General features: G+C 55.5%; 1 protein-coding gene across 1 annotated transcript in view; it reads right to left on the bottom strand.

The window, feature by feature from the left end:
- The window catches only part of FGFR2 (fibroblast growth factor receptor 2), an 85,043-nt gene that overhangs the window by 37,157 nt on the left and 37,609 nt on the right, over positions 1–10,277 (bottom strand). The window contains exon 5 of the mRNA XM_012723878.1: positions 6,207–6,330. Coding sequence (XP_012579332.1) covers positions 6,207–6,330 — 124 coding nt within the window. The remainder of the gene's footprint in view (positions 1–6,206; positions 6,331–10,277) is intronic.

Genomic DNA, 10,277 nt, shown 5'->3' with positions numbered 1-10,277 from the left:
CTTTCGTCACAAATAAGACAAGAGCTGTGTTACTCAGGGGGAAGAGCGGGCGGGGTACGCCGGGGTGCGTGTCCACCTGGGGTCTTCTGGGCCAGGGCGTTGGCTGGTGGCCGAAGTTGTGCCAACGAGTTGAGAGAGCTGTTCAAACTACTTCAGAATTTGCAGTATGTTAAGAAACACAAAACCCCAAATCGAAGCACTTCACTGGGCTGTTCCCACTCTGTCCGTGCAGCTAGGAATCGCACCAGGTCTGGCTGGGCATGCCGTGTCCCTGGGTGAGGGCCGTCTTCAGGCCAAGCGGACGCCCCTGCCAGGGCAGCGGCCACTTCCCCGCCCCCGGCCACTTCCTTGCCCCCAGCGGCATCGACCCGGCCAGTGGGGAGCCCTGCTCCTCCCCACGCTGTAAGTCACTAACTCTTCCCTGCGCTTCTGCATCCTCTCAGCCACACCAGTCTCAGAGCCAAACATCAGACCAGAGGTCCAGTGCTAACGCTGTCCCCTGCCAGCCTGAAGAGTCAGTAGGGTTCCTCCTCGACAGAGGGCAGCGGGTGGCTTGCAAAGAACGTGGCCCAAATGCTGATACCGCAAAGGCCGACGTGCCCTCTCCACGGGGAGCCCCAGGAACGGGCCCCAAGAGGCGGCTGCTCTCAAAGCCCCAGGGAGAAGCTTCTTGCTGTTCTCCGCCCACCGGGAAGCAGTTATTTGCTGGCCAGTCCACTGGGGGTGATGCGGCCACCCACTGCCCAGCTTTGGGTCCCCTTGAAACAGGTATGAAAAACCACTGCATAGCAACGCCAAGGGAGTTTTGAAATCTCTGTCCTGGGGGAAGGAAGGGGACTGATCTCTCTAGCCAGCGCCGAGCACGTCCCGTCCCAGACCTGGGAGACAGGGAGAGCGCGTCGGCGGTCGGGCAGAGTCGGGCAGAGTCGCAGTGCTGTGTCTGAAGACCCTGCAGCGTCTTCCCAGCGTGCTCCCAAGGGGGCGTGTCATCACCCCCATTTTACAGAGGGGCAGCCTTCCGCCAGGATGGTGGGATAGAATGCCAACTGACCCCTGCAATCCCCACCAGCACCTCCAGAGGCGCCATCTGCAAGGAGTGGGGACCCCGCCTTCGAAGGGCGAAGAAGCCGAGAAGGAAATGACCCCTGAAGCCACAACAGCACTGTCTCTGCCTCCCACGTCGCCTGCCTCTGCCAGGATTCCAGGTCCGCCGAGCAAGGCCCCTGGACGGGTGCGCGCTCTCTTACCTGGAAGCATCTGGACCCACGCTGAAGGGCTCTCTGCCCATCTCTGCTACATTTCGCAAGCTCAAGCTGGCGTGCACACCCAGTATCAGATCAACACATCTTGAACTTAGAGCAAGAAATGGAAAGAATGGGTTGGCAGCAGAAAGGAATATGAAAAACCAAATGAGGCCCAGCCAGGAAGCCTCTGGGCAGGGGGAGACTTCAAGTTCAGACCCCGCAAGGGCCTTTGTGGAACCGGGGCCTGGTGAGCACCAGGAAATACGCAGGAAGAACCGCGCCGGAGGGCGGAGTTCAGAGCCCCGAACCCCTGGAGACCGGGCTGGGAGCCGCCGCGCCCGGTCCAGGAGCAGACGCGGACAGCGGCGTCTTCCGCGGGGTTAACAACTCTGATTTTGACAGCTTCGTGCCGTTAATCTGGCATCATTTCTTCATCGACTTAAAAGCAAAGAGCCCAAAGCACACACCGTAGAGGGGGACTCGAGGGACCCCCTGGCTTCGGGCCCCTGCGCCGCTCCGGGACCACACTGGGGTCTTTGTCTTCCCCATGGAGGCGCCCGGCAGCAAACAAGTTGCGTGACTTCTCTTCTCCCACTGGGCTGCACTTGCCCAAGCCCAGCGCAGGTGTCCAGTCCACAGTCAGCTCATCAGTCAGCACCGAGAAAAAGGCACTGACCCGAGGGGGGCAGCCTGGGGTGGCCTCTCCGGGCTCTCGGGCTGCACCGCACTGTGTCCAGGCGGAGTTGCGGAGTTTACGCCCAGGGCCAGCGGACAATGCCACTCCGGCCGGGACGCAGCAGGTCAGGACTGGGGAGGAGGCTGGGCCAGCCCCACGCAGCAGAGGATGCACGGCCGTGGCCCCAGCTCTTAGCCCAGACAGGTGTCTGGAAAGTCAGGGAGATAAGGAAGAAGCCCAGCTGCCCTGCGGGGCCCAGAGGCAGCAGTTCCAACGCCACAGAGCTGTGCCCCAGAACCCCCAGTGTCTAGTGACAGCCGACTTCAGACCTGACCTGATGCTCTCCGGAAGCCACACACCCACCAGGCGACAAGGTCATAATTCAAATTTAAAAAGGGTGTAGAAGTTCGGAGCAACTGGCCCTCTGAATGCTTTTCTCTCTCCCTTTTCACTTTCTGCAGCAAAGTGCTGAATGTTGGGGGCACGTGTCGGGGTGCCCTCTTCACATCATGCTGCAGGCACAGAGCACGTGGTGTGTGAGCCCTCGCCCCTCTTGGACTCAAGACCCAGACGAAATCCCGGCCCTGGAGCAAATCACTCTCCCCCTGTGACCCTCGACTTCCCCCCCGCCCCCCACGATGGGTTGAGAGGCGGAAACCGACTGGACAGATCTGGAGCTCCCAAACTCTGTCACCTGCTTCTCCAAGTGCCAACTGGACCCGTCCTGGAACAGCCCAGATGGCAACACCACCGAAGTGGGGAGCCCAGCAGGACACGGGCCTCAGCCACTGAGCTCGGTGGCCCCAACTTGGCGTGCAGCTCAATAAACTTCAGAGCGAGTCTAACGCTGTTACGATGCCAGCTAGCTCTCAGGAGAATGCAGGTGGGAGGCCGGCCACCCAGGTGCCCGGCTGGTATCTCCCCCCGTTGGTGTGATCCCAACTGAGGCCTCATAACCATCACAGCAGGTTGAGTAGTGCCCCCCCAAAAGATACGTGCACGTGCCAGCCCCAGGGGCCTGTGAGTGTGACCCCAGGTAGAAACACGGTCCTTGTGATGAAGGGCCTGGAGATGAGGGCATCCTGGATCCAGGATGAGACTAACCCGATGGTGGGTGTCTCAGAAGAGAGGGGGAAGGAAGACACACAGAGGAAGGCGGAGGCTGAGGACACGCGCATGAAACGGGCCCCCCCCAGAACCTCCGGAGGAGCCCCGTGCTGACGACAAGACCCGGGCCCGGCCTTCCAGAACGTGAGGATAAATGTGTGTCACGTGAAGCTGCGTCATCTGTGGGCTGTGTCCCAGCAGACACCCACCCTAGGAATGAGGACAGACCAGCCCTCCGTGTTACCGGGAGGAGAGGGCACCACAGAGAAGCTACATGACTCGTCCCCACTCCCCCGGCACCCGCCACTCCCTCCACAGCCCAGGCCACCTTCAGGGAAGGCCCCTGACACCAGGCGAGCAATATGCGACGCGCCAGGCCGCAGCTCTTGGTGGCCAGGACCAGTCAGGACCCACTGACTCAGGCTCGCTCACAGGTGGTGATGGCGAGACACCTCCCTGAGCAGCAACTTCAGGCGAGTCCCTTTGTGTCACCAGTTACCAAAATATGGAGCTTCCCACTAATTTCCCTTTGCCAGAAAGAGGCCGAAAAGTGATGGTGTCCGTTTTAATGAGGGTCCATCGCGGCTCCTAAAAGGCTCCCATAAACTAGCATTCCCCTCGCACATAACAAAGGCTTGCTGTTTAATTCCAGAACACAAGAATGTCACTGAAATTACACGGCTTTCACATTAAAGGCTTATGGGGATGCCTTTCCAAGGAAGAATTTCAATAAAAAGATCTCACCCGTTTTGACGCTTCGTCATATCTGAGCCACAGACCTACGTATCATGGCAACAAAAACAGCCTCGGAGAAGGGGAACGCAAACAGGACCTCACTTGTGCTGGGGAAGGACGTCACAGAGGAGCTGAGACGCTGTTCTCACACAGCAAGACGTCAGCGCTACAGCCTTGGGCCACCAGAAATTCGTAGCCAAAGCCCGAACCCCTTTATCCACCCCCCCTGCGGGATGCTCCCGGGGACTGCCAGCCCCGTGAGTCTGGTGAGACTCTGGCGCTGACTCGATCCTTATGTTAGTGCTTCTCGGGGCAACAATGAAGGCCCTGAGCAGGGATGACAGTGTTTCACACCTCCATCCTCCCTGAAAATGCCTTCAACTTCACTGACTTTTGGCTTCTACTTATAAAGAAGGTTCAAGGCTTAGAAAATTATTGGGGTTGAGCTTTAATGGCTATTCCCAACCAGCACTGTGTCATTACTGGCCCACATTTAGCTGGGCGATCTCCCAAATTTGTGACATAATCAGGCCTTTCTCTGCATTTCTCCATACACTCCATGCTCCCCTACATTACACCACTGAATCATGCGCTCTTTTCAACAAGACCGATTGCCAGGGGATTAACATTAGACAGCACAATTCCATTATTCAGCAGCCCCATTCAAAGCCAGCCCTAAACTCTAAGAGAGATTTCAGGGCTTCACAGAGAAGCCTGCCAGAAAGCTCAAAGGGGAGGTGGGGTGAGGGGCTGCCATGTTTTACATAACAACTCAGCCTAGCTGTCTACAAGTGCGAGCCCATGACTGCAGTGGCCGAGATATGACTCCTGATTCCTGGAATGGCCCCAGCCTCTGCTAATGAATGGTTTGCAAGCCTACGCAAAGCCATAATCCCAAAAGACCACTAGAGCCAATTATTTTATTCCCACCATAAATTACTTAATTTCAAACGTAGGCATTTATAACTTTTATCCCCAAAGCTTCACTTTCTTGTCCTAAATAGAAACACGTTCATGTCAGTTTCGGGATACGTGTGCCCCAAAATGAAATCCAAGGCCCGTGCTCTTCGATCAATGGGCCTGGAACACAGGGCCACAGTGAAGGTCAGTCCCTACCTTCTATTCCAAGGCTGCTCCTCTTCGAGCTTGTCTGTAAAATATCTGACGGAGTCAATTCCCCCTAAAACACGCTACAGGTGCCTCTGTGAGCAAAGCAGCCTCCGAAACTCGCTCTTTTATGAATTTCACATTGTGGACCGTACAGAAAAACCTATCAGATTCCACGTGGACTTCTGGAAAACCCAGCCAAAACGTTACAAGTACCTTTTCAAACTTTTTTATAAAATATATGCATTCAAATGGCAAAATGAACTCTTAACGTTTTCCAAGACAGAGTTTCTTATGGATCCAGTTTAACTTAATAGAAAATCAAGAGGGTTTTCGAACCACGTCTACCTAATTCGGTTAATCAAGCTTTGGGAAGTTTTTTAATGGCTCTTCGGACAATTCAAATATGGATGAGGTCTCTCTTGCCCACGTGGGGATAAACCAGGGACGCTAGCAGGGCAGGGCCGAGGGGGACCTGGCGGGCGAGTGGCCGCAGGAAGGGTCACACATTGCGGTGGAAGGAATCCGGGGCGCTCCGCAGGGCTCAACAGACTGCACGTGGCAGCAGACAAACCAGGTAGCCCCAGCAAGGACTCGGCACGCGGGTGGCACTGAAGCCAGCCCACTCCCGTCGGCAAGAGGACACGTCCTGAGCAGGGCTCCCAAGCCGTCACTCCTCCAACACACCAGAATCCACCCTGGCAGAGCCGACTTGAAGCTCCAGGACGTAAGACTATGTCATCTCAAGATGTTCGAGTAAAATCCTGCTAATCTCAGCGGTCTGATTAAAAGGTAACCCGCTTTTACGCAGTTCCTTGTTCAGGGAGGAAACAGCTCCAGAAACAGACACAGCACTTGCTACATCTGGAGACCTTGGGTGCAAGTGGGGGGCTGGTCCTTGGTCCTCACCTTTCCCTGGCCAGGTGTAAGCATGCACCCCTTTACTCTGCAGCCGGCAACACCCCATTGACCGCTTTGGATAATGTCACCTGTCTTTTAAAAATAAATTCTCCTACATGCTCCCTGCATGCACCACAGAAGGTGCTGGCAAGTTCTCAGTGACCTCAGCTCCCAGAATGTCTGCACTGGTCACACCACTGTCACCTCACACCGGAGGACACCTGAAACCCCAGAGGGTCACCCCAAACTCAGACATCCTGGCTGATCGGGAAACAGCATAGTCGAAGGGCAGAGACCCTCGCAGATGACAGCCTACATCAGAAAAGCAAAGGCAGCCCCTCTCGTAAACCACGGGAGACTCAGGCTCGCTTTCAGGATTTCGAAGGAGCCCAGTTAGAAGTGGGGCACAGGGCTACTCTCTGGGAGAAGACACTCACCCACAACATCGAGGTTGTAGGTGTGGTTGATGGAGCCATATTCGTTCTCGACCACACAGGTGTAATTTCCTTTGTCGGACGGGACCACACTCTCCATAATGAGGCTCCAGTGCTGGTTGCGGACCTGAAAGAGCAAAGGAAAAGGTGATCACGTAACGGGTCAGTGTGAATCGCCAAGAATTCAGTACGGAATCCCAGCCGCTCCGCCTGGAGTCAGGCACTCAATGCGGGATGCCAAGTCCTGGGCTTTCTTGATTTGAAAACTAAGGGTTGAGACAAGGCAGGTCACGCAGAATCACCTGAACGCTAAATTCCCTCCCAGTAAGCACATCCATCATGGCGAACGCCCGGAGTCCTCAGAGGCGCAGGAGCGCACGGGGGTTGTCATCGGCCAGGTGTGAGGGCTCTTCCCGGAGTGGCCAAGCGGCCTGTGGAGACTTGGTGCCCCAGGGCAGGTGAGCTACCAGGGGGCTCATCCGCTGGAAACAGTACCAGGGAATCTTCTAGAGCCAACACTAGTGGGCACTCTCCGTGCTGGGCACGGTTCTGAGCACTCCCCAGCAGCTCAGGTAATGCTCCCAAGGAGCCTACACAGTAGATACTGTTATTGTCCCAGGGTCATCTGAAAGACTCTTGTTTCTTGTCCCCACAGCCCTCAGATGCTGTCTGGAAGTCTCCAGAAGTTTCTCTGGGGAACCCAGATCTGCCTTTCCCACCTTTGGTAGTGACTGAATAAGATGTGTGTTCCTGATCAGCTCGGAGTTCCAAATGTGGGAGCACTGAATCTTCAGGAAACTGAAGTTGTGTGACCCTGGCTCACAGGCCCCCAGAGATGTTTCAAAGTTAAGCGGCCACGGGAAGTAGTTGTGGCTCCCTCCCACGGCTCAGTCCACAGCACACAGGCCCGATTCTAACATCCCCACCTTGCATTGAAGAGTTTAACTCAAAGAGAAGACTTGAATCGACTCAGATTTTTAAGCAAGCATGGGGGGGACAAAAACTTGGGGTTTATCTTTAGGGCTCACGACTCTCATAATAATCCAAGCCACGCTCTGTAAAGGTATTTGGACAAAGCGCCCTGACGCAACGGGCAGAAACAGTAAAAAGCCAGGGCCTACTAGTGCTAACTGCCATTCCCAGTTGGCCTCTGGACCCCCTGAGCCCTGCACGTGTTTTCTGCCTGAATCACTTAAAATACGCCGATGCCAACAGTCACCGAAGCATGTGCGCAACAAAGGAACTCGACTGGACAATCCGGAAAACGAGCCCGTGGACGTTCCGTTACCAAAACAGGAGGGCAGCGCACCTGTCTCCCGGGTGGGCCAGAGCCCACAGAGCTGAGCGATTGGGGAGCACCGCACAGCTCTCAACACCCAGCTTCCCGCAGCCTCTGCTCCAGCGGGCGCCAGGCTGAGCCGAGACAAGACCCCTCCTTAGCCGAGCCCAGTGCTGAGATTGCCTCGGGCCGCTCTCCTTCAGCTGCGCCTGCCCTGGGCACCCGCCATCAGGGAGGTGACTGCAGAGCCCAACGGCTTGAGAAGACCGAGCTTCGCCTCACGGGCGCAGGTGAGAAGGCAAAGGTGACGTGACGCAGTGGCCGGCAGCAGCGGGCTGTGTTTCCTACTGGACTCGCTTCTGCCTGACTGGCCAGTGCCTGGGAGAGACATAAGCTCAAGGGCCGAGGGCCGTGGGTCCTGGCTGGGATAAGCGCCTTCCACACAGAGTGGAGGGAGGGGCCTTTCTTCAGAACACTGCTGAATCTTCCAGATGCAGGAAAGAGCTCGCTATCTAAGTCCCAGCCTCCTCACTGCTACCCAGGAGCTGCTACCCCAGAGCTATGCCAGCTCGAGAATTGAGCCCCAGGGGTACCTGGAATGGCCTCTCCCCCGCCCCGAAGAACCAGTCACGTGGAGGGTAACTCAGGGATGAAGCCACAGGCCCTCCCGTCACCAAGCCACATAATCCAGCGGTTAGCCCTGTTGTAAATATTCAGTTCTTTGAGCCCCCGCTCAAATGTCATGCCCGTAAGCCCTTAATCATGGCTAGTGCCTGCCTCTGGACCCCATCCAAACTGTCAGTGTCTTTCTTGTGCCTCCATCCAGATTCGGCACATGGCAGGTTCCAAAGGGAGCTGACCCTGGACTTGAACCTGACCCTGGCCTGGGGGGCACCGCCTGCCTCTGCCGGAGACATTCAATCCTGGCACGCCAGTGCAGGAGCGGCTGCCATCTTCAGCCCCAGGGCATCGGGTCACCTCTCCTGGGGGCTGGGGCGCTCCATGTAGCTCACCCCTCCGGGGTACGTGCTCCCTGAATATTTACTTCCTGGAGATGCATTACAAATACTAATAAGTTAACTTTTGCAATATGTTTCTCCAGGAGAAACACATTAGTCAAACAGGATATTGTTCCCTTCCAAAGACCTTGGTCCTCGATCACTCCCGATTGCCCCATACCCTGCTGTTAAGATTTATTTCCTTCTACAGGTGGTGCTGAGATTTGAATCTTTGACGTACCACCCATCCCAAATTTTGAGCTATGGCATTTTCCAAACTGTCCAGTGAGCTTGTTGGCAGGGGTTACCCTACTCTTAATTAGAGCGTGTTAATGATAAGCCAGGAGACCACAAACAGTAACCCTAGAAAGATGGGGGACACCGGCAAAAGGATATGTGTGCGTGTGTGCGCGCGCGTGTGTTCTTAACACTGTTTCCACGCCAAGACTCGGTGTAAACAGCAAAACTGCCCTAACAATAAAAGCGGAAGCTGTCCTGTTCCACGTGGTTTCTCAACCCTCGGCTTTTTGGCCACAGAGACCACCTCTGCTACCACAGGAGAGAGAATGTGAACACCCCATAAACACATGAAAAAATGCTTAGCCTCCTTAAGCACCAGGGAAATGCAAATGAAGACAATAATGAGAGGCTGTTCTTCACCAGCTGATTAACAAAACTAGAGCGGGCCAGTCACCAAGTACTTCCTGGGCGCAGGGAAAGACCCAAATGGAGAATGGGGCGTGCCAGGGGAGCCTGTGTGTCAAAGAGGTTGGCTGTATGGTGACAATTAGCAAGACTCTTTTTTGACGCTGTTAATTCCACGTCTGGAAGTCTCGTCTATACAGAGAACGGTAGGAATTCTTCAGGGCACACCGGGGCTGTCCATGAAAGCATTGTTGGTAACAAGAAAAAACAAAGCCAGTGGAGCCTGCCAGAGAGGCTCTCCGGAGCTGCACTTCATCCCTCAGGGACCGCTACACCGTCACCCAGAGAGCAGCACGCAGCCACGGAACAAGAGTGGGGTCGACTGCTCTCAGTCTTGCTAAGAGAGCAGCCTGCCTACGAACAAGCGAAAGCATGTAGGCTGATGTGTGTGTTCGTGATTCCATCTGTAAAATCACACACACACACCCTTCAGGATGCATCCAGGCCCCAGGCAAACGGCATGACTGTATAAATATTGCCCCAAGCAGATAGAAAATACATGAAATTGTTGGCAATATGCTTTCCATAATTCGGTGGTGGGTTTAGGAATGTTGTTTACCTTTTTGTCTCATTTTCGCTTTTCAAATTTAAACAGAATCCTCTCCCTCCGTCTGTCTGACTCGCCTCACACACTCAACACTCACGTGCACACACACTCACACGCACACACCCGCACGCACGAGTACTCACAGCACGCACACACAATACTCACACACACGCACGCGCACACACACTCACGCGCACACACACTCACAAGCGCCCACGCACGCGCACACGCACTGTGCCGCCTTCACGGCGCCCTGCCCCGCCGCAGACCACTGTGCCAGGACAGTGTGGACGGGAAATCCGCACGTCCGACGTCCCGCCTGTGCCCCAAACGTTGCGGAATTCATCACTACTTTCCATCAGCCAAGGAACACAATTACAGCGGGGAGCTGCAAAACTACATGGCCTGAAGCGATCACAAATAACTGGAATACTGGAAAAGGTGGATGGAAGGAAGGGCCAACCTCTCCCCTGGGGCACATATGCGGGTCCCGCACATTCCACACCTGCCAGCCCAGAGACTCAAGGCCGCCCAGACAGGTGGCT

The sequence above is a fragment of the Condylura cristata genome, unplaced genomic scaffold, assembly GCF_000260355.1.
Source record: "Condylura cristata isolate star-nosed mole 26May11 unplaced genomic scaffold, ConCri1.0 scaffold00011, whole genome shotgun sequence".
Classification (NCBI taxonomy): domain Eukaryota; kingdom Metazoa; phylum Chordata; class Mammalia; order Eulipotyphla; family Talpidae; genus Condylura; species Condylura cristata.
The sequence above is the reverse complement of the archived record's forward strand: the minus strand, read 5'-3'. Positions and strand labels throughout refer to the sequence as shown.